The 24,441-nt window shown below is 39.8% G+C and overlaps 1 protein-coding gene across 9 annotated transcripts in view; it reads right to left on the reverse strand.

Annotated features, from left to right (window-relative positions):
* abcc5 (ATP-binding cassette, sub-family C (CFTR/MRP), member 5) overlaps positions 1-24,441 on the reverse strand; it is a 124,327-nt gene that overhangs the window by 70,329 nt on the left and 29,557 nt on the right. For 8 of the 9 annotated variants that reach the window (XM_063045646.1, XM_063045643.1, XM_063045639.1 and 5 more), the window contains 5 exons: positions 21,966-22,073; positions 16,182-16,526; positions 15,895-15,966; positions 9,950-10,074; positions 1,770-1,842 (listed from right to left, as the gene is read on the reverse strand). In XM_063045646.1, coding sequence (XP_062901716.1) covers positions 1,770-1,842; positions 9,950-10,074; positions 15,895-15,966; positions 16,182-16,526; positions 21,966-22,073 — 723 coding nt within the window. Of the gene's footprint in view, positions 1-1,769; positions 1,843-9,949; positions 10,075-15,894; positions 15,967-16,181; positions 16,628-21,965; positions 22,074-24,441 lie in introns of those variants that run through there. The other variant, XM_063045648.1, reaches the window with a different exon arrangement.

Here is a 24,441-nt window from a genome sequence, read left to right on the forward strand (position 1 = left end):
TGTGTTGCTTGAATTTCCAGCATCTGCAGAATTCCTCGTATTTATGCTAGGATATTGGACCTCTTTGGGTTCAGGTGTAACCTGGCCTTTTTGTACAGGTCGTACCTCCCCCAGAAGAGGCCCCAATGATCCAGGAACCCGAAGCCCTGCCCCCCAAACCAGTCTCTCAGCCATGCATTAATAATGCCTGATCATGCCATTCTTGCGCTCGTTAACCTATGGCACAGGCAGCAATCCTGAGATAACAACCCTGGAGGTCCTGCTTTTCAGCTTCCTACCCAACTCCCTGAATTCTCTCTTCTTCCTCTGTCATTGGTACCAATGTGTACCAAGACTTCTGGCTGTTCACCCTCTCCCTTCAGAATATTCCACACCCGGTCCGAGACATCCTGTACCCTGGCACCTGGGAGGCAAAACACTGTGCGGGTATCTCCATCAGGCTGACAGAGCCTCCTGTTTGTTCCCCTCACTATGGAACCTCCTCTGACTTATCATAGAAAGGATGTGCTGAAACTGGAGAGGGTTCAAAGAAGGATCACGAAAATAATTCCAGGATTGAATGGCTTGTGATATGAAAAGGGTCTGACGGCTCTGGGCCTATATTCACTATAATTCAGAAGAATGAGGGGTGACCTCATTGAAACCTAACAAATGGTCTTGATAGAATGGATGTGGAGAGGATGTTTCCTATGGTGGGAGAGTCTAAGACCAGAGGACACAGCCTTAGAATGGAGTGACATCCTTTTAGAATGGAGATGAGGAGTAATTTCTTAAGCCAGATGTATTAAGACATTTTGCCAGAGAATCTGCGGAATTATTTGCCACAGCCAGTTGTGGCAACCAAGTCTTCATGTAAATTTAATCAAGAGGTTGATAGATTCTTGCTTGGTCACGGCATGAAGGAATACAGGAAGGTGGTTGGTGATTGGGGCTAATAGGAAAATTGGATCAACCATAATGAAATGGCAGAGCAGATGTGATGGGCCAGATAGCCGAATTCTGCTGCTATATCTTATGGTCTTATGAAACATAGCAAAAGACCAAAATTATCCAAAAACTTTTGCCACTAAATTCCATATATATTTTACCCTGTAAAAGAATGGAGAATTACAGAAGGACTATGGAATTTTTCTACTTTGAAAACACAGACTCATAAAGCATCAGCTTTAACAATCAGTTCACAGGCAAGAGTTTTACTTCAGTGTCTGTGGACCTCTTCAAGTATTCACTCTTAAAGGATATTCGAGGATTACTATACTCAAGCAATATGAAATATGAATAAGGAAGAGAAAATCTGCAGATGCTGGAAATCTGAGCAACACACACAAGATGCTGGAGGAACTCAGCAGGCAGGCAGCATCTATGGAAAAAAAGTATAGTCAACATTTTGGGCCACAACAGTTTGGCAGGACTGGAGAAAAAAAAAGCTGAGGAGTAGATTTAAAAGGTGAGGGGAGGGGAAAGAGAAACACCAGGTGATAGGTGTCAAAGAGTTGGAGAGCAGCAGGGATCACAGAGGGGGAGCAGTGAGAGAGTGTTTCACTGAAGTCCCGAAGGGAAGATTTAAACTTCTTTTCAACCAACAGGTGCTGCTCGACCCACCAAGTTCCAGCAGGAAATGGGTTCTTGCAAATTATTGCTGCCTAAGCGATTAGTTGTTCTTAAAATTCTTTTAAAATTTTAGATTTCCAACATCTACAGTTTTAATGATTTTCAAGTTAAGCTAAGCATAATATACGTACAGCAAACAAAAACAGCACATTTCCTACCTGTGTCAAATCTCCATTGGGCAATATTGCAAGATCTTGCCTAAGGCAGCATACAGCAAGAACATTATTATATCTGTGTTGAAATAAGAGAAAAAAATTAATCTTATTACATTAAATATAGTCACATTTAAAATATTCACAAAAACACTGATGGTCCATATTTAATCAATTAAGTGGAACAAATGTTCACAAAGATCACTTGCATCAAAGAGCTGGTTAACAAGCAAACGGTTCCGACGAACAACACAAGCTATGTTGCAATCCAGTGTTTGCACATTTTTGACAGAATAGATGCTTAGTTTACACCAAAGAAGTTTCTTTAAATTAAGTGGCCTTTGCAGATGATGTGAAATGTTGCAGGTGCAACTAATACAGTCCTTTAAAAGTTTGAAGCTCATGAATCTGATTCATCAAATTAAATGCAAGTCTTTACAACAATTAAACTGTGCATATTTACGCAAAGCCTTATTAAAAGGATCAAATTTTACATCCTGTTAGCTTAAGAATCCACCAACCTTAATTAGATCTTGTACTTCACTCTTCACTCCACTATGCTCTTGCAAGAGTTGAAATTGCTCCATTTTTCACTAACTCTTAGAATTTTCCAACAGCAGGACTAGACTGCTGTCAGAGTTGCATTAAGGTTTATCTGGATCAGCTAGTTTATTGCTACAAGTTTAAAGGTAACATTTTACAGCTCATAACCTTTCATGCAATTATTGTAGTTATCAACTAAGTACTTGGAAACAAGCTTTTTTGCTGAGGAAGTTTGGGTCAAAAGACACTTTCTCCTGCAAAAGTAAACTGCCTTGGTTGCTCTAAATCTTAAATGAGAACAGAAAATGTAGGTCAGGCAGCATTTGTGGACTATTCTACTGGAAGGCCAACGACTTGAAAGGTGAACAGTTCTTTTTCTACAAATGTTGCTTGATCTCTTAAACATTTCCAGCATTTTCTGTTTGTTCATTTTGGGCTGTTTCCTTACTGAGTCTTAGAAAAAACTACTGTCTGCTGGATACTTGATTTTGTTACTAGCCTATTCCTTGTCCTTGGTTTTAGCTCTGCTGCCATGAAAATTTCACTCCATGCTGCAAGATAGTTCATCTTCACTTGCTTACTCTTGAAACATTTGCTCAACCTGTACACCCTCACACTGACTTTTCAAATAGCCTTTTTCTCCATTTTCTACTCTCCATCTTCGATGGAAAATGTGCGGCTCTCAACCAATTACTTCTAATTGCTCCTGGACTCACTGCACCTCACTAATCTCTAAATCTAGCACACTCCTCTCAGGCTTGCCAAACACTTACATCTTCATTTTTATCTTTATTTAAAGATACAGCACGGTAATAGGCCCTTCTGGCCCAATACGCACACTCCACCCAATCACACCCATGTGACCAATTAACCTACTGATCTGTATTCCTCTGGAATGTGGGAGGAAACCGCAGCATCCGGAAGAAACCCACACAGTTACAGGTAGAATGTACAAACTCCTTATAGACAGTGGTGAAATTGAACCTAGGTGGTAATGGTGTTACTCTTAACTACTATCATGCTATGTGAACAGTGCTATTTATTGCTCATATTGACCATTCTAATCAATAGGCACAATGGTAGGAAAAGGGAGGAGGTCCTGAAAATAGACTATAGGGAGTTAGGAAGGAAGTTGAGAAGCAGGACCTCGAAGGTAATAATCAGGTAGCCTGTGCCACCTGACAGTGAGTATAGGAATAGAATGAGGTGGAGGATAGATGCATGGCTGAGGGATTGGAGCAGGGGGCAGGGATTCAGATTTCTGGATCACTGGGACCTCTTTTGGGGCATGCGTGACCTGTACAAAAAGGATGGATTGCACTTGAATCCCAGGGGGACCAATATCCTGGTGGGGAGGTTTGCTAAGGTTATTGGGGAGAGTTTAAACTAGAATTGCTGGAGGTTCGGAACCAAACTGATGTGACAGAGGAAAGGGAGGTTGTCTCACAAGGGAGGTCTACGGTAGGAAACTTTGTCACATGGTGTGAGCAGAATTATCTGCAGCTTAATGTGAAAAAGACTACGGAGCTGGTGGTAGACCTGAGGAGAGCTAAGGTAACTGTGACCTCTGTTTCCATCCAGGGGGTCAGTGTGGACATGGTGGAGGATTACAAATACCTGGGGATACGAATTGACAATAAACTGGACTGGTCTAAGAACACTGAGGCTGTCTACAAGAAGGATTAGAGCCATCCCTATTTCCTGAGGAGACTGACGTCCTTTAACATCTGCCGGACGATGCTGAGGATGTTCTACAAGTCTGTGGTGGCCAGTGCTACCATGTTTGCTGTTGTGTGCTGGGGCCGCAGGCTGAGGGCAGCAGACACCAACAGAATCAACAAACTCATTCGTAAGGCCAGTGATGTTGTAGGGATGGAAGTGGACTCTCTCACGGTGGTGTCTAAAAAGAGGATGCTGTCTAAGTTGCATGCCATCTTGGTCAATGTCTCCCATCCACTACATAATGTACTGGGTGGGCACAGGAGTACATTCAGCCAGACTCATTCCTCCGAGATGCAGCACAGAGCGTCATAGGAAGTCATTCCTGCCTGTGGCCATCAAACTTTACAACTCCTCCCTTGGAGGGTCAGACACCCTGAGCCAATAGGCTGGTCCTGGACTTATTTCATAATTTACTGGCATAATTTACATATTACTATTTAACTATTTATGGTTCTATTACCATTTATTATTTATGGTGCAACTGTAACGAAAACCAATTTCCCCCGGGATCAAGAAAGTATGACTATGACTAAATAGAGAAAGCTTGGAGACAATGTGAAAGGGAGGATAGGCAAATGATAGAGAAGGTACGCACTCAGACCAATGGTTTGAGATTAGTCTATTTTAATGCAAGGAGTATTACAAACAAAGCTGATGAGCTTAGAGCATGGATTAGCACTTGGAGCTATGATGTTGTGGCCATCACAGAGACTTAGATGGTGCAGGGGCAGGAATGGCTACTTCAAGTGCCAGGCTTTAGATGTTTCAGAAAGGACAGGGAGGGGGGCAAAAGAATTGGGGGCGTGACACTGTTGATCAGCAATAGTGTCATGGCTGCAGAAAAGGAGGAAGTCATGGAGGGGCTGTCTTCTGAGTCTCTGTGGGTGGAAGTTAGGAATGGGAAGGGGTCATTAACTCCACTGGGTGTTTTTTTATAGACTACCCAATAGTAACATTGACATCGAGGAGCAGATACGGAGACAGATTCTGCAAAGGTGTAATAATACAGGTGGGAGATTTTAATTTCCCAAATATTGATTAGCATCTCCCTAGAGTGAGGGGTGAAATTTATTAGGTGTGTTCAGGAAGTTTCTTGACACAATATGTAGATAAGCTTGCAAGAGGAGAGGCTATACTTGATCTGATACAGTCGGCCCTCCTTATCCGCGGGTTCCGCATGCACGGATTCAACCAAACGCGGATCTGGAAAACCCGGAAGTTCTCTCTCCAGCACTCGTTGTTTGTCATTATTCCCTAAACAATACAGTATAACAACTATTTAGATCACATTTACATTGTATTAGGTATTATAAGTAACCTAGAAATGATTTAAAGTATACTGGAGGATGTGCGTAGGTTATATGCAAATACTACGTCATTTTATATAATGGACTTGAGCATCCGCGTTTTTTGGTATCCGCGGGGGGTCCGGAACCAATCCCCTGTGGATAAGGAGGGCCGACTATATTGGGAAATGAACCTGGTCAGGTGTCAGGTTTCTCAGTGGGAGAGCATACTGGAGATAATGATCACAATTCCATCTCCTTTACCATAGCATCGGAGAGGGATAGGAACAGACAAGTTAGGGAAGCGTTTAATTGGAGTAAGGGAAAATATGAGGCTATCAGGCAGGAACTTGGAAGCATAAATTGGAAACAGATGTTCTCAGGGAAATGTATGGAACAAATGTGGCAAATGTTCAGGGGATATTTGCTTGGGGTTCTGAGTAGGTACGTTCCAATGAGACAGGGAAAGGGTGGTAGGGTACAGGAAGCGTGGCGTACAAAGGCTGTTGTAAATCTAGTCAAGAGAAAAAGAAGAGCTTACGAAAGGTTCAAAAAACTAGGTAATGATAGAGATCTAGAAGATTATACGAAGAGCAGGAAGGAGCTTAAGAATGAAATTAGGAGAGCCAGAAGGGGCCATGAGAAGGCCTTGGCGGACAGGATTAAGGAAAACCCCAAGGTATTCTACAAGTATGTGAAGAGCAAGAGGATAAGACGTGAGAAAATAGGACCAATCAAGTGTGACAGTGGAAAAATATGTATGGAACCAGAGGAGATAGCAGAGGTACTTAATGAATACTTTGCTTCAGTATTCACTACGGAAAAGGATCTTGGCAATTGTAGGGATGACTTGCAGCAGACTGAAAAACTTGAGTATGTAGATATTAAGGAAGAGGATGTGCAGGAGCTTTTGGAAAGCATCAAGTTGGATAAGTCACCGGGACTGGATGAGATGTATACCAGGCTACTGTGGGATGCGAGGAAGGAGATTGCTGAGCCTCTGGCGATGATCTTTGCATCATCAATGGGGACGGGAGAGGTTCCAGAGGATTGGAGGGTTGCAGATGTTGTTCCCTTATTCAAGAAAGGGAGTAGAGATAGCCCAGGAAATTATAGGCCAGTAAATCTTACTTCAGTGGTTGGTAAGATGATGGTGAAGATCGTGAGAGGCAGGATTTATGAATATTTGGAGGGGTATAATATGATTAGGAATAGTCAGCATGGTTTTGTCAAAGGCAGGTTGTGCCTTACGAGCTTGACTGAATTTTTTGAGAATGTGACTAAACACATTGATGAGGGTAGAGCCGTAGTTGTAGTATATATGGATTTCAGCAAGGCATTTGAAAATGGCATGGGATCCAAGGGGACACTGCTTTGTGGATCCAGAACTGGCTTGCCCACAGAAGGCAAAGAGTGGTTGTAGATGGCTCATATTCTGCATGGAGGTTGGTGACCAGTGGTGTGCCTCAGGGATCTGTTCTGGGACCCCTTACTCTTCGTGATTTTTATAAATGACCTGGATGAGGAAGTGGAGGGATAGGTTAGTAAATTTGCTTGTGACACAAAGGTTGGGGGTGTTGTGGATAGTGTGGAGGGCTGTCAGAGGTTACAAAGGGACATTGACAGGATGCAAAACTGGGCTGAGAAGTAGCAGATGGCGTCCTACCCAGATAAGTGTGAGGTGGTTCATTTTGGTAGGTCAAATATGATGGCAGAATATAGCATTAATGGCAGTGTGGAGGACCACAGGGATCTTGGGGTCCGAATCCATAGGACACTCAAAGCTGCTATGGAGGTTGACTTTGTGGTTAAGAAGGCATATGGTGCATTGGCCTTCATCAACCGTGGGATTGAGTTTAAGAGCTGAGAGGTAATGTTGCAGCTATATAGGACCCTGGTCAGACCCCACTTGGAGTACTGTGCTCAGTTCTGGTCACCTTACTACAGGAAGGATGTGGAAACCATAGAAAGGGAGATTTACAAGGATGTTGCCTGGATTGGGGAGCATGCCTTATGAGAATAGGTTGAGTGAACTCGGCCTTTTCTCCTTGGAGCGACGGAGGATGAGATGTGACCGGATAGAGGTGTATAAGATAATGAGAGGCATTGATCGTGTGGATAGTCAGAGGCTTTTTCCCACAGCTGAAATGGCTAGCACAAGAGGGCATAGTTTTAAGGTGCTTGGAGGTAGGTACAGAGGAGATGTCAGAGGCAAGTTTTATTTATTTTTATATATATATATATATATATATATACACATACACACACACACATATATACACACACACATATATATATATACACACACACACACACACACACGCGCGCAGAGAGTGCTGAGTGTGTGGGATGGGCTGCCAGCGGTGTTGGCAGATAGGATAAGGTCTTTTAAGAGACTCCTGGATAGGTACATGGAGCTTAGAAAAAGAGAGGGCTATGGGTAAGCCTAGATAGTTCTGGGGTAAGGACATGTTCACCACAGCTTTGTGGGCGGAAGGGCCTGTATTGTGCTGTAGGTTTTCTTGTTTCTAACTCACTCCAGTAACTACATACAAAGGATATCTCTATCCAGTATATTCACTCATTTGGTTACTATGACTAAGGTTGAATGATTTCCTTTACCGTAGGATCTTTCTAATTCAGCACATCTTCAGTCATATTCACTAGCTGCACCTTCTAAGTGAAAGGGTGTTCCTCACTATTAAATCTTTTCTTCATTAATCCCCATGCCTCTGTGGTACTGCTTTCCACCAATGCCCAAAATCCTATTCTAGCTTTAACTCTGAGATGTATCTGCTATTTCATAAGCTTGAGATTCGCCACTAAGCAACTTGCACATTCAATACCAATACCCCATGGTTATATTGCAACTTTAAAGTAACAAAAAGATCCCATTGCACAAGAGCGTCATAAGATAGAATTCCCAAAAATAGGGAATAGGGTGAGGTGGTGGGAGGGAATGGTGCAAGGCAAAAGGAGATAGAAACATAGAAAATAGGTGTAGGAGCAGGCCATTCGGCCCTTCGAGCCTGCACCGCCATTCAGTATGATCATGGCTGATCATCCAACTCAGAACCCTGTACCTGCCTTCTCTCCATACCCCCTGATCCCTTTAGCCACAAGGGCCATATCTAACTCCCTCTTAAATATAGCCAATGAACTGGCCTCAACTGTTTCCTGTGGCAGAGAATTCCACAGATTCACCACTCTCTGTGTGAAGAAGTTTTTCCTAATCTCGGTCCTAAAAGGCTTCCCCTTTATCGTCAAACTGTAACCCCTCGTTCTGGACTTCCCCAACATCGGGATCAATCTTCCTGCATCTAGCCTGTCCAACCCCTTTAGGATTTTATACATTTCAATAAGATTCCCCCTCAATCTTCTAAATTCCAGAGAGTATAAGCCTAGTTGATCCAGTCTTTCATCATATGGAAGTCCTGCCATCCCAGGAATCAATCTAGTGAACCTTCTTTGTTGATGGAGGAGTAAGGTAGAAAAGGGGGAGGGAGATGGGCAGATAAAGAGAGAACTAAAGAAAGAAAACAAAGAGAAAGTTAGCGGAAGAGGGAGAAATCAAAGAAAAAGAGAAAGGAAAACATACATAGTGAAAGAAAAGCAAGATGTATATCCACACCTTGCTAACCTGCTGCCCCACATTGGCACTCCTGCACCTCGAAGTTCAGTGGTGCATGGTCCTCTGACCGTGGAGTTCAAACACACAAGCCAAACATGACTAAGGTAAAATGTGGTGCTTTTCTGATTGTGCTCCATTGATTTTAATATCGTTTAAATGTCTCTGCTAATCAAAGTCATACAAAAACTTAACGAAATAATTAAAAGTTAAATTGTCTAACAAAAAATATATAATCTATGCCCATTTTACTCTTTATAAGCCTTTGTCCAAAAATTCCCACTCAAATCATATAGACCTCAATTTTGGGATGGCAATTCTTTCACATAGTGCTGAAGAACCTCGACAGTACTTTCTACAGCTGCATGGAGTACACCTGTAGAAGAACTGACAGCTTCAGCTAACTAATCTGTAAGTTTCAGATTTTTGCATTTTACAGTGTAGTTTCAGGTTCAACAGATCAAAGGTCAGCATGAGATTTTCTGACTATGACTGGAAAGATAAGAATAGAACAAAACAAATCAAAGTATCAAAGAGAAATAGCAAGGAAGCATGGAAGGATGGTGTGGTCAAGCACATTAAAGTGCGCAATGACGAGGATATTTCATCACATCTGGCCAGCTGTTTATCTCTAACATAGATAAGGAATTTTTCAATGTTTTGTACTTGTTCCAGAACACTTACATGGTTCAAAATCCACCCTCATTGCTTTACTAATGATTTGTGAACTAATTCAAATAAACATTCAATCAATCTTTGATGATTTTGAAATCTTGTTTGATGTGCCTTGACCATTTTTCTTCCACTGAAAGATCATAATGTGTGTGCCTAGCAAGAAAAACTCAACAGTTATGGACGATCACTGGCCTGAAAAATTTCCTTCAACACAGAAACTACCTTACTTGTAGATCATTGATGGCAATTTCCGTGTTTAACTAATTGATAACATTATGCTTTGAATACTTAAATTTGACCAACAATTGCCTTAGTAATTCCTAAATTTTTACCTTTCTTCATTGTATGCTTTGTTAAACAGAATATTCTCTCTAACAGTGGCACTTTGAATCCATGCTTGTTGAGCCACGTAGGCAAAATTTCCATCAAGTGCAATACTTCCTTCTATCAGGGTCATCTGGATAATAAATGAAAATTCACGTTTTCAAGGACGAGGTGAAAATAGGCGAAGGAACAAGAAAGTACACATCTAATAACTAAATCATACCTCCTTCCACTTTCCTTTGCTACTTGAGTTGCTATAATCTCTAAAGAAATCCATTCCAAAATTGTATCAAATGTTATCCCCAATCATGAAAACAATTTTCATACTTGCTTAAAAGATTTGAATTACAGCACGTGTGGAATTCACAAGCACGAAACAACTCCAGAAATTTTTGGGAATGCTAACTAGTTTTTCATATACAGTGGTGCTAGAAAGTTTGTGAACCTTGTAGAATTTTCTCCGTTTCTGCGTAAATATGACCTAAAATGTGATCAGAACTTCATTCAAGTCCTAAAACTAGATAAAGGGAACCTAATTAAATAAATAACACAAAACACATATTACTTGTTCATTTATTTATGAGAAAAATGATCCAATACTACATGTATTTGTTGGAAAAAGTATGTGAACTTTGCTTTCTGTGATGGGGGGGGGGGGCGGCGTGACCCCCTTTGAACAGCAATAACTTCAGCTAAACATTTCCAGTAACTGTTGATCAGTCCTACACATCCGCTTGAAAGAATTTAGGCTATTCCTCCTTACAAAACTTTGGGATGTTGGTGGGTTTCCTTGCATGAACTGCATACTTCAGGTCCTGCCATAACATTTCTATAAAATTAAGGTCAGGACTTTGACTTGGCCATTCCAAAACATGAATTTTCTTCTTTTTAAACCATTCTGTTACTGATTTACTCTTGTCTTTCAGATCATTGTCTTGTTGCATCATCCAACTTCTATTAAGCTTCTGGTGATGGGCTGCTACCCTGACATTCTCCTGCAAAATGTCCTGATACAATTTTGAATTCATTGCTCCCTCAACAACTGCAAACTGTCCAGGCCTTGAGGCAGCAAAGCAGCCCTAATCCAAGACGCTCCTTCCACTAAGCTTCACAGCTGGGATGAGGTTTTGGTTGGTGTGCAGTGCCCTTTTCCCTCCAAGCATAGCGGTGTGCATTTCTGCCAATAGGTTCAACTTTCATATCACCTGTCCACAGAACATTGTCCCAGAAGCAGTGCAGAATATTCAGGTGGTCTTTTGTAAACTTGAGATGTGCACCAATTTTTTTTTCTCTAGAGAGCAGTAGTTTCCTCTGTGGTGTCCTTCCACTAACACCATTCTTGTTCAGTGTTTTTCTTATAGTGTACACACAAACAAAATCTTCAAGTTCCAGGGATTTCAGCAGGTCTTTTAGGTTCTTTTTCACCACCTTCAGCATTGCACATTGTGCTCTTGGAGTGATCTTTGCAAGATGCCCACTCCTAGGGCGAGTAGCCACAGTACAGAGTTTCCTCCTTTTGTAGACAATTTCTCTTAATGTGGACTGATGAATACTCAGGTCTTTAGAAATGCTTTTGTAGCCTTTTCCAGCTTCATTCATCTCTACAATTCTTCTTCCAAGGTCCTCTGAAAGTTGTTTTGATAGAGGCATGTTGCACATAAACAGACCTTGCTTGAGAAGAGCGGGGTCTATCTTCTTGAGAAGAGTGAGCTCTGTCAGTAACCTTACTTTGTGTCTTTTTAATAGGGCAGGGCACCTCTACAACACCCACCTCCAATCTCATCTCACTGATTGGAACACCTGACTCCAAATAGCTTTTGAAGGCATTACCCCAGAGTTTCACATACATTTTTCAACAAATACATATAATATTGGATAATTTTTCTCAATAAATAAATGAATCTGTTCATCTAGTTTTACTACTTATGTGAAGATCTGATTACATTTTAGGTCATATTTATGCAAAATAGAGAAAATTCGACAGATTTCACACACTTTCTAGCACCACTGTATCTGAGCTCAAGATCTGTTAACAATAATGCCAGGAGATCAAGCTTTCCTCATCCATCCAGTTCAGATACTGTATTTGTTCAGACAATTGTCTGAATAATCAGTTAAGCACAACATTAACTTTCTTTAAGAAGTGGAAGCTGTTCTGGTGACAGTCATTCTGCAGGTAGCATTATTGCATTGCTGGGATTATACATATTGGTGCCACGGTTGAAAAGATGCCATGATCTTCCATGTTCCCCAAACCATCCCCCGCTATATGTTTTCTCCATCAAAAGCAAATTTAGATAATTACCAAGCATAATTCTGATTTAACTACATGGAACTCTCTTGTACATCAATATTCTTTGAGTGCAGCCACAAAAATATATTCTAGGTTTTGATTCATAAGTCAATGACATACCAATACCAGAACTTTCAATGCAGTCTTGTACTAACTAGATTTTTGAAGAAATAATCTACAATCATATCATCCCTACTCACAGCCACCACCCAATTCATCCTAGCACACATCAACTGACATACTTCCACATTATGTGTATTTTAGATTATTTGATGCTATGTTCAACATACTAGATTTACCTGCCTGTATTATTTCAGCAAAGTAAACTTTATTCATCCTTGCAATCAGCCTCTCCTGTCCTTTGCGTTCCCACCAATTCACTGCCCGAGTAACACCCCTCAATCTCACCAACCAAGGGAACTTGGTCATTCCTTGCCATTCCATCTCATCCCTTTATAATTTTATATACCTCATTTTAGTCTTCCCTCAGTCACCTCTCTTTGCAAAAAACATTAGCTTATCAGTCCTGATGAAGGGTCTCGGCCCAAAACATCAAATGTTTACTCTTTTACACAGAGTCTGCCTGACCTGCTGAGTTCCTCCAGCATTTTGTATGTGTTGCTTGGATTTCCAGCACCTGCAGATTTTCTCTTGTCTGTGTTTAGCTTTTCTCATCTTTCCTCAAAGTGGCTGCCATCATATACCCAATGTGTCATACTGTACATAATGTAGCCTGCAATAACATTTGAGGACATATTCTATACATCCATGGTTACTCTTTTCTCAAGGTACAGCAATTGAACCTACAGTGCCTATAAAAAGTATTCATCCCCCTTGGAAGTTTTCATGTTTTATTGTTCACCAACATTGAATCACCATGTATTTAATTTGGCTTTTTTTGACACTGATGAACAGAAAAAGACTCTTTCGCGGCAAATTGAAAACATCTCTTTACAAAGTGATCTAAATTAATTACAAATATAAGGCACAAATTAATTGAGTGCATAAGTATTCACCCCCTTCAAGTCAGTATTTCATAGATGCACCTTTGGCAGCAATTCAGCCCTGAGTCTATGTGGAAAGGTCTGATTCAGCTTTGCACATCTGGACTCTTCCAATTGTTCCCCATTCTTCTTCACAAAATTGCTCAAGCTCTGTTAGATTGCATGGGGTTCGTGAGTGAAAAGCCCCTTCAGTCCAGCTACAAATTCTGAATTGGATTGAGGTATGGACTCTGAATTGGCCACTCCAGGACATTAACTTCATTGTTTTTAAGCCATTCCTGTGTAGCTTTGGCTTAATGCTTGGGGTCATTGTCATGCTGGAAAACAAATCTTCTCCTACGTTGCAATTCTCTTGCAGACTGCATCAGGTTTTCCTCCAGGACTTCCCTGTATTTTGCTGCAATCATTTTACCCTCTACCTTCACAAGCCTTCCAGGGCCAGCGGCAGTGAAGCAATCCCCACAACACCATACTTCACAGTAGGGAGGGTGTGCTTTTGACGATGTGCAGTGTTTGCCAAACACAGCGTTTAAGCTGATGGCCAAAATGCTCAATTTTGGTTTCATCAGACCATAGAACCTTCTTCCAGCTGACTTCAGAGTCTCCCCATGCCTTCTGGCAAACTCTAGCTGAGATTTCATTTGAGTTCTTTTCCCCGCAATAGTGGCGTTCTCTTTGCCACTCTCCCATAAAAGGTGCAACTAGTGAGGTACCTAGGCAAACAGCTGTTGCAAGCGCAGTCTCTCCCATCTCAGCCACTGAGGCTTGTAACTCCTCCAGAGTTGTTACAGGTCTCTTGGTGGGCTCCCTCCCTAGTCCCCTTCTTGCATGATCTCTCAGTTTTTGAGGACAGCCTGCTCTAGGCAAATTTACAGCTGTGCCATGTTGTTTCCAATTCTTGACGATTCACTTAACTGTACTCAAAGGGATATTCAGTGACTTGTAAATTTTTTTGTATCCATCTCTTGACTTGTGCTTTTCAATAGCTTTTTCGCAAGTTGCTTGGCGTGTTCTTCTGTTTTCATGGTGTAGTTTTTGCCAGGGTACTGATTCAGCAGCAGTTGGACCTTCCTGATACAGGTGTATTTTTACTACAATCAATTGAAACATATTGACTGCACAGATCTCCATTTAACTAATTATATGATTTCTAAAACCAATGGGCTGCAGCAGTGATGACTGGTGTCATATTAAAGGGGTGGGGGGAATATTCATGCAATCAATAATTTTGTGTTTTATATTTCTAATTAATTTAGATCACTTTACAGAGATCTGTTTTCAATTTGACACAAAAGAGTGTTTTTCTGTTGATCAGTGTCAAAGAAGCCAAATTGAATCCACTGTGATTCAATGTTGTAAAACAATACAGCTTGAAAACTTTTGGTGAGGCGGGGGGAATACTTTTTTTTTAAATAAATATAGGCACTGTAAACTTTATCACTTGTTTTACCTGTATCTCTCTTCCACAGATCTCACTTTAGAAGAGAAAAGTTATTACATGTTTTTGAAACCCTAAGTGAACTCAAGCTACATGATTACTTTTTTTTCTTAACACAACATGGCTACTCCCAGAATGAATAGTTTATCTGACTTTTATCTAGTACTTGAGTACTGCAATAGGCTTACGGAATGAACTGTAAAACTTCAAAATCAATTTAGTTTTCTCTGTTTCATTTTTTTTCCCCAATGTTTATTTGAAACATTTTAATTTTCTGAATAATGCTGAAAGATATTCAGCTAAGACCGGTCCGTGTTTTATCACTGTCATGTGTTGTTATGTAGAAGTTTTTAAGTCATAATGGAAATCAGACTAGCTGACCAACTGCTATATTGCTAGACTCATCATCGATCTAGTAGTGCAGCAACAACATGAAGAAATGATTCAAATACACTTTATACCCTGTCTTCAACTTTACAGTACTGAGGGCTAATGAATGGAATGCGGGGAACTCCATTCATTTGACTCCAAGGAAAAGGACAAGGGCAAATGGCTTTTTTTACTTATCAATGATCTTGATTGTGTATCAGAGGTTTAACATCTTTTTAATGGTTCTTTTTTTAAAATCTGTGACTTGTTTCAAAATGCCTCTGTCAAAGACAGTTATTAACATAAAAAAGCCTCTGATAGCCAATAAATTGGCAAAGTCCAAAAGGGTGTCAGGTTATAACAGGAGGGTTAATCTTCACTTGCAACCCATCTTACTTCAATCCCTATTGGTTGGGATGGGGAGAAGGGTGGTAATCACCTCATCAAGGCCAACGCATTCAGGAAAAAAAAAATACAAGAGTGAGTGAGTCATGAGCAACAAGTTGGGACAGCAGGCTGTGTCCAGAAAGATCTGGCTCAGTATTTACAGATCCATACTTCCAGCTCAACTGATCTGTAATTACCAGACTCATTAAAAAAAGACACGAGGCATTAGAAAGGAAATTACTAAGGCTAAACTGCATGTTTCACTTCCAATGATGCAAGCTTAAAATGTTTATTTTCCACACTAATTTGACAATAAAAACTCAAGCTTTATGAATGTGAATTTGCTTTATAACTTCAAGGAAATAATGTGAGGCCTAATAAATAACTTCTAAGAATGTAACTTAATTCTGCTGTATACAATGCAACTATTTTGTAGATGATGAAAACTTAAAAATGCATTACCTGACCCAAAACTGCAGAAATCAAGGATGTCTTGCCGGATCCTACACTGCCACAGATTCCAACAAGCTTCCCCTGTCAGAAATGAGAAAGATCAGTACAACTAATAGAATATCAAAATAGTTCAAGAAATCCATTTAAACAAAAAATCAAAAAAAACTCTCACTAAATTACAAGTGCAAATGACAAGACCAAGGCAAGTTACATATTTAACAAACCTTACTTCAAATTATCTTTTGTAAAGATATAACATTTTTCTATTAATTAAACAATGTTTGCATTTTTCTTACCTTTTCTATGCTAAGATTGATATTGTGCAGTGTCCTCTGTAATCTTGGACTGATCAGAGAAATTTCCTTCTCATCTGGACTGGGCTGCGAGTCATTGTTTGTTAGAAGATATCCATTCTGCTCAGTTAAAGGACCATTTTGTTCATTCTGGTGAATTTCCTTTGTCTCTTTTTTCCCTCTGGATTCACGTTTGTCCTTTCTCAGTTTGGGTGTCATCTTCGGCGAGGACTGAGCACTAGAATTTGGGGAGTCCCAAGCCAGAGTAGCATTCTTCAGTTCTATGGCGATTTGAGAACTTTCTGGCTTTTTTCTTATGATGTGAAACTCTTCCATTAGAAATAAACTCTGAACAGGTTGAAGAGGTGTAAAGTTATGACACCTGGGCAATGCACAATAAGCCAATGGCACAGGCAGCAATACACAGCAGCAGGTTAAAGGAAGAGATGCTGAAAACCAAATGTAGCTCATTAGGAGCAACTAACTCCAGGTGTAATTATACCCTAACAAGACTCAATCAATCTGAAGGAAGATAATTTTGTGTTTATTTACTTTCTCTGTTTTAATAGAACACCTCATTTTATATGCAGTTTGATTTATTCACCACATAGTCCTTATTGATACAAAGTCTCACCTCTCAATCCTCGTGTTGTGTGGCACATTTGAGCTAAGTAGAATTGTCTCAGAAGAGATTAGTTTAAAACTAAGCATTCACAAAAAGCTGTGAAACATCAGCAGTAGCAGAAATGGGAAATACCACTATCATTTGCATAGTTTTCCAGTACAGTACATGCTCCCCTCCCTCATTATTATGAAGCTGGTTCCACGGTTGAATTGGGGCTGTATAAGCATGCAATAGGTGTTGCTCAGTGGTCTCACAATCATCAGATCAGACTGATTCAGTAGCTAGTGAAAAAAGACGAGGCTCCAAGAACATCCCATGGCAGGGTCCAGCCTGTGTGCGAAAGAAAAGGTGGAAGCAGAGGCATCTACAGTGGTGCTAAAAAGTTTGTGAACCCTTTAGAATTTTCACTATTTCTGCATAAATATGACCTAAAATGTGATCAGATCTTCACGCAAGCACTAAAACTAGATAAAGAAAATCCAATTAAATAAATAGCACAATAACATTATACTTGTTCATTTATTTATTGAGAAAAATGATCCAATATTACATGTATTTGTTGGAAAAAGTATGTGAACCATTGCTTTCAGTAACTGGTCTGAACCCCTTGTACAGTAATGATGTTTCCAGTTACTGTTGATCAGTCTTGCACATTGGCTCAGAGGAATTTTAGACAATTCCTCCATACAAAACTGCTTCAGTTCATCAATATTTCTGGGATACCTTGCATGAATAGCCCTCTTCAGGTCATGCCACAGCATTTCAATTTGGTTATGATCTGAACTTTGACTTGGTCATTTCAAAACACAAATTTTCTTCTTTTTAAACCATTCTGTTGTTGATTTACTCATGTCTTTCAGGTCATTGTCCTGTTGCATCATCCAACTTCTATTAAGCTTCAGGTGATGGACCCCTACCCTGACATTCTACTGTAAAAAAAAAGTCTTAATACAATTTTGAATTCATTGTTCCCTCAATTATTTTAAGTTGTCTAGGCCATGAGACAGCAAAGTAGCCCCAAACCATGATGCTCCTTCCACCATCCTTCACAGTTGGGATGAGGTTTTGGTGTTGCTGTATAATGCCCTTTTCCCTCCGAACATAGCAGTGTGCAGTTCTGCCAAAAGGTTCAACTATTGTTTCATCTGTCCACAGAATATTGTCCCAAAAGCATTGTGGAACAATCCAGATGTCCTATGCAAACTTGAGGCATGCAGTGATGTTTTGTTTTGGAGAGCAGTGGTTTCCTCTGTGGTGTCCTTCCATGAACACCATTCTTGTTCAGTGTTTTCCTTCCAGTGGATACACGAATAGAGACTTTAGCAAGTCTCAGAGATTTCTGCAGGTCTTTTGCTGTTACCCTTGGGTACTTTTTTGCCTCCTTCAGCATTGCACGTTGTGCTGTTAGTGTAATCTTTGCAGGTTGTCTTCTCCTAGGGAGAGTAGCAACAGTACTGAGTTTTCTCCATTTAGAGACAATTTCTTTACTGTGGACTGACGAATACTCAGATCTTTAGAAATGCTTTTGTGGCCTTTTCCAGCTTCATACATCTCTACCAGTCTTCTTCTAAGATCCTCTGAAAGTTGTTTTGATCGAGGCATGGTTCACATGGTCTTCCTTGAGGACTGCAGGCTCTGTCAGTAAACTGATTTTGTGTGTCTCTTTTTTTTAAAAGAAAGGGCACAGCCCTACTATAACCTACACCTCCAATCTCATCTCATTGATTGGAACAGCCGACTCCAAATAGCTTTTGTAAAAGGCATTATCTCAGAGGTTCACATACTTTTTTGAACCTAGACTATGATCATTTAAATGGTGTACTCAGTACTGATGTGAGATTACAATTCTTTGTGTGTTATTAGTTTAGGCAGATCGTGTTTGTTTATTATTGTGACTTAGATGAAGATCAGACTACATTTTATGAATAATTAATGCAGAAAACCAGGTACAGGTTTCCCCCGCTATCTGAAGGTAGAGTGTTCCTATGAAATGGTTTGTAAGCCAGAATGTCGTAAAGTGAATAAGGAATTACCACTTATTAATATGGGGAAAACTTCTGAGCATTCCCAGACCCAAAAAATACCCTACAAAATCATGCCAAATAACACATAAAACCTAAAGTAACAGTAACATACAGTAAAAGCAGGAATGATATGATAAATACACATCCTATATAAAGTAGAAATACCTCTCAGCACTATCTAGCGCAGCGAAAATCTCACGGCAGCACTCTCGGCAGAAACACTTTCTCCAGTAACCGTTAAGCTATGAAGCTGCCAAATCATACCAAATAACGCATAAAAATGCACAGCCTATATAAAGTAGAAATAATGTATGTACAGTAGCCAAACTCACTATGGCTGTATTTATTGCTGATGTTTCAAAGCCTTTAAAATCGTTCACCGCTTCGGGACACAGTTTCCTCCAAACGCCATTTCTCATCGAGACTGTTAGCCTATCGAGAACATCTCCAATGTTGGCGATTGCCAATTTTATATTGTATTCTTTCCAGATCTCTCGCAAACACGCTTCAGAGTTGCCCTCTCCGTCAATGGTACTTACAATAAAACGCATCACAGTTTGCGTATAGTAAGCCTTCATTGTGGCTATTAGGCCTTGGTCGCATGGCAACGATGTCGTATTCAGCGGTAAGAATGCAACACGAATGTTACCACCATACTCGGTAATGGCAGGTGGGTGGATGAGCAGCACAATTATCGACAATCACAAGACACCTATTAACGAGGTTATTTTCTCTACAGTATTTTCCAACAGAAGGACTAACATATGCACTCGTACTCAGAAAAAAGCACTTAGGTATTCCAACCACTGGGATGTGAACGGAACACAACGGGAAGTGTATTCTTATCAATGCCTTTAAGTGCCCTCGGATTTTCTGAATGCTACACTAGTAGAGGCTTAAGCATCACCAGTGGCGTTAATAATAGGCATTAGGGTAAACCTGTCCTTCGATGCCTTGTGTCCTTTAGCCTGTTTTTCTTCTCACGAAATAAATATCTTGCTAGGCAATTTTTTCCAATAAACTGCAGTTCCGTCACAGTTAAACACTTGCTTATACGAATAACCAAAAGCCATTTCTTTCTGCGTATAAATAGTGTGAATGATGGACGCAGATAAGTTCAACACGCGGACAATGTCCTTACTTTGTTCACCACGATTGAAACGCTTAATTATGTCTAGCTTTACGCTAAGTGTAACGCCTTCACAAGCTCTTTCAGGCTTTTCTGATACCTTAGAACTCATCTTGCTAACGAATGCACAAAATAAATCGAGATAAAGCATGTGTTTAAGCAATGGCGGCTAGAATGCAGTTCCGGGGGAGGGGCTTGGCTATTCGGGCATGTGCTGCCTTTTTCGTAACAGTGAAAACACCTTCTGTTAGCGAAAACAGGTAACTAATGTCGGTCTTTCGTAACAGCAAGGTATCGTAAAGCAAACGTTCGGAAAACAGGGGCCACCTGTAATTGCAAAGGGTTCACCAACTTTTCTTGCAACTGTACATTCAGCCAGAAATACTGAATAGCTCTCTGTCTCAGCTACTTCCTGAATTACCCTCATGGAAGCCAGTCCTTAACCAATTCAATTCCCTTCTCATGATATCAAAGAAGTTCAAGAACAGTCGATACATAAAAGGTTATATGTCAGAAAGCATCCCAGCTGTGACTGTAGACGCAAGCTCCATAATTAGCTGTGCCTCCTGCTAAACTGCTCCAGTAGTTACAACACTGGCATCTACTGGTCAATCCCAACATATCAGCTGTTCACTATAAAGGGACAAATCCAATCCATCTAATTACTGCCTGACCAGTCTGCTTTTCTTTGTAAAGTTTGATTTCAGGTAGTGAAGAATTTTCCAATTCTGCCACACTGTCAATTGCCATCATGCTGTCATAATTGCATCATGTGCAATAATTCATATCTCATCTCTGCAATTCAACTGTCTCACTGCTTAGATAAAGGCAATAATGAAGACAAGAGCATAGTAATCCTGGTAGAACCCCAGCTGAGTATCAATAAGCTGCTTGAAGCCACTGTCCGACAATACTCTCCATGACATTGCTGATGACTGACAGCAAACTTACAAGACAGTAATTGGCAGAATTTAAGTTATCCTGTTTATTGCAACTAGACATATTTGAATAATTGCACAAAATCAGGGAGATTTGAAATAATTTGTGCTGTGCACAGAACTTCCAAAATCCTTAATGTGGTTCAGAATTACATTAGCCCAAGTCAAAAACATGTGGTGATTACTCCAAGGCACCCCATTATTCAGTGACTCAAGTGTGCTGGAAAAAATCTCTGTGAAGGTGGGACAGCTGGAAAGGGACGCCATCTGTCAGCACAAGAGCTGAGAGAGTCAGCTACCATTAATATGGCTAGGGAACAGCTGAGTTTAAAGGTCAGCAACTGATGAAGAACTTTTCTGACAGGTCCTGATGCAAAGGTTGATAATCTGGCCACTTAAGGCAGTTTTAAGCTGTACTGATAATTGTTCACTTTGAAAGACTGCATTTTTCAGTATAAAAAATATTACCAGAATACTTCATGTCATTAGAAAACAAGCAAATTATACAGTGTGAGGTTCTCACTTTGATGTCTAAAATGATGACTGTCTTTCACAATAACACGAAACACATGACCAAACATGATCAGTGGTTGGAAGATGGACTACTTTTATATAAACATGAAAAGACGAAGATTGCAGTTTTAGTATTTGTATTTTTAAACTGGATAATTACAGTCAGCTTCCTGGATCATGAGTACGGTCAAAATTCTACAGTTTTATCAGGAATAAAATAGCAAATCTTTGGAAAAGATATGGATGTGTATAAAATGCTTCATATCTCAATTTTCCTATCACTTGATGGACAGAACATTTCATTAATATTCAACTTAAATCCAGGAATAGCACTATAGTTACAAACAGAGTTAGAGAGTCACTCATCTCTTCACTTCACCAAGTCTGCACCCACTTACAGTCATCCATTATTTATTCTCCCCACTTTCCCATTAACTCCCCATTGCCTATTCATCAACAGCAAATTAGGTTTTGATCCAAAGCTAGCATCAGGCTTCTTAAAGGCAACATTTCTGTTTAAAATATTTCAAAATAAATTGTTTTTGAAAAGTAACTTACTTTAAATCTATCCACTGCCACAGATCCCTCAGAAAGTGATCTCACGGAGAATGGAGTGACTTTAAGGGAAAAAGTCATAGCATTGAAAACAGTCACCACAGTAAAGGCCTGAAATTAAAGAATATCATGGCAAAAAACTGAAAATTACAAACAAATTGAAAGAGTTATAATTTCCAAATAGAAAATACACAAACATTCAAGTCACAAAGCCTTTACCATGGATGAATGTTAAATGCAAAAATCTATCTATCTTTTTTGACACTGGTAAATCATAAATTTTCAAGTCACTAATCATATTACAGAAGAGAGAAAATCTGCAGATGCTGGAAATCCAAGCAACACACACACACAAAATGCTGGAGGAACTCAGCAGGTCAGGCAGTATCTATGGAAAAGAGTTAAAAAAAAAACCATTTGACGTTTCGGGCTGAGAGCCTTCTTCTGGTCCTGAAGGGTCTCGGCCCGAAACGTCAACTGTACACTTTTCCAATCATATTACAGATAATGACTTGTTATTCACTTGCAACATTGCTAATGTCTTCTGGGATTCGAACATCAATTTTCAAATAAAACTCAGTACAACAACTATCATCATTAATGGTACTCCACTGGGCATTTTTCTGGACCTAGCAGTAAACTGTCTAAAGCTAATCAAGTCAATGATTGTTTCAAAATAAAGTTTGAAAATTTACTTGCTGTGATGTTTTGGCCTTCCAGTGCAATCATTTTAGAAATGGAGGATGATAGGAAGGTTGGATTGAGAATAGCTTTTAGCTTAATTGATAGAGGGCTGTATATCTGGAAAATGCTTTAAGCAAAATTTCATATATTTAACTGATTAGACAAAAGCATTGTGGGTATTTTGGTAAAATGTTATCCCCTAGATAGTTAAATGGTGTGCTATTTGTAATAGTGAAAATAGCTTCCTAAATGACAAGACCCAAATAGTCCATGACATTGCAGCAAAAGCTTGTAAATTGAATATTTGTAAAGCAAGGGATACTTATCTGACTATTGTGGAGGACCACCCCCAATGATATCTCATGCCAAGATGTACTAAAACAGTGCCAGCTTTTTCAAGTTCTCCAATATTAGTAAAACAACACTGGATGATCAGGAGGTTGAATCATGACTCAAACATATGAAAATCTGAAATAATGACAATTAATAAAAGTAAAGATTAAAACTAGGGCCAGCTGGAGGCACAATGACATTGGCACTGGACCAGGGAGCGGAGGTTCCCAGGTTCGAAACCAGTCAGATCCACTCCCGAATACGCTTTCCATCTGTGCCGGGTTGAGTGTCAAGATTGCATCTCGACCTTGTAAAAATAAAGGGGAAATACTGTGAAAATGTCTGTGTGAGAATGTCTGTGTGAGGAGTGGTGTGCCACACAGTCTCTCTCTCTCGCTCCACGCCTTGTAAAAAGCCATGAAAAAGACATCACAGCTGCACGCATGCATGCACACGTCAAAAAAAAAGATTAAAACTAAGTATCAATGGCAAGTAACTAGAAGCACCAATGAAACAGAAATCTATATTGTTCCTTCATCTGCCCCTACTTCTAATTCTTAGTGGCAGAATACTGGAATCAAAATCTCAAACAGGTTGATTCCTAAAGTACTCCTGGAACAAAATCTAACACTTTTTCCTCTTTTGCCTTCCTGTACCAATTAACACCTTACCATCCGAAGTCAGATATGAGATTATTAGCAAACTTATTCTGATACTTGCACTATTTTTTTTTTAAAACCTCGTACTAGCCTGTACAAGATCACATCTGACTTCTGTTACCATTGCTGAACACTTCCACTGAAAAAACTGGGGAAAAGTAGCCCGTCTGGATTTAATCTTATATGACACAAGAGGGTGCTCTTAAGATTTTTCATCCAATGTGCAAACAATTTCAGCTAAGATACCAGAATAATTCCTTATGAAAATCTACAATAATTCACACAATGCCTAGTATAAGACTATTCAATTTTAAGGAGAGACCAATGGAATAAAGCATTTTGCCAGCTTGCATTGCTTTGCTGAGCCGAGCCCACTGCATGTACCGCTAATAACAATGTATAGAAACAATCTAATTGAGAAAGTATGACTGGCAATGGAAATTCACCCTGACAGAAGTCACAAATAACCACCCAAAATTTAAGACATGGAATAAAATTTGCTCTCACAGAATTCACGTGGGATAAATGCAAATAATTAAACATTTTCTTAAATTTGCTTTTTTTGATGAGATAACTTCATGTTATGGAAAAATGCAATTCAGTGAGTTGTCTGGGAGTGCAAATGCCCGGTAATGCAGGTGTCATTGACCCTGTACCTAAATATAGAACTGATAAAACCATAAGCATTTACTTTAGAACAGAGATCATGTAAAAACATGTTTTAATATCATTCATTTACTCATTTTAAACATTTTACACGAATACTGAATTTTGAATGCTAGAAATCTGAAAGAATAGTAATA

Source organism: Mobula hypostoma, chromosome 4 (genome assembly GCF_963921235.1).
Source record: "Mobula hypostoma chromosome 4, sMobHyp1.1, whole genome shotgun sequence".
In the NCBI taxonomy this organism is placed as follows: Eukaryota; Metazoa; Chordata; class Chondrichthyes; order Myliobatiformes; family Myliobatidae; genus Mobula; species Mobula hypostoma.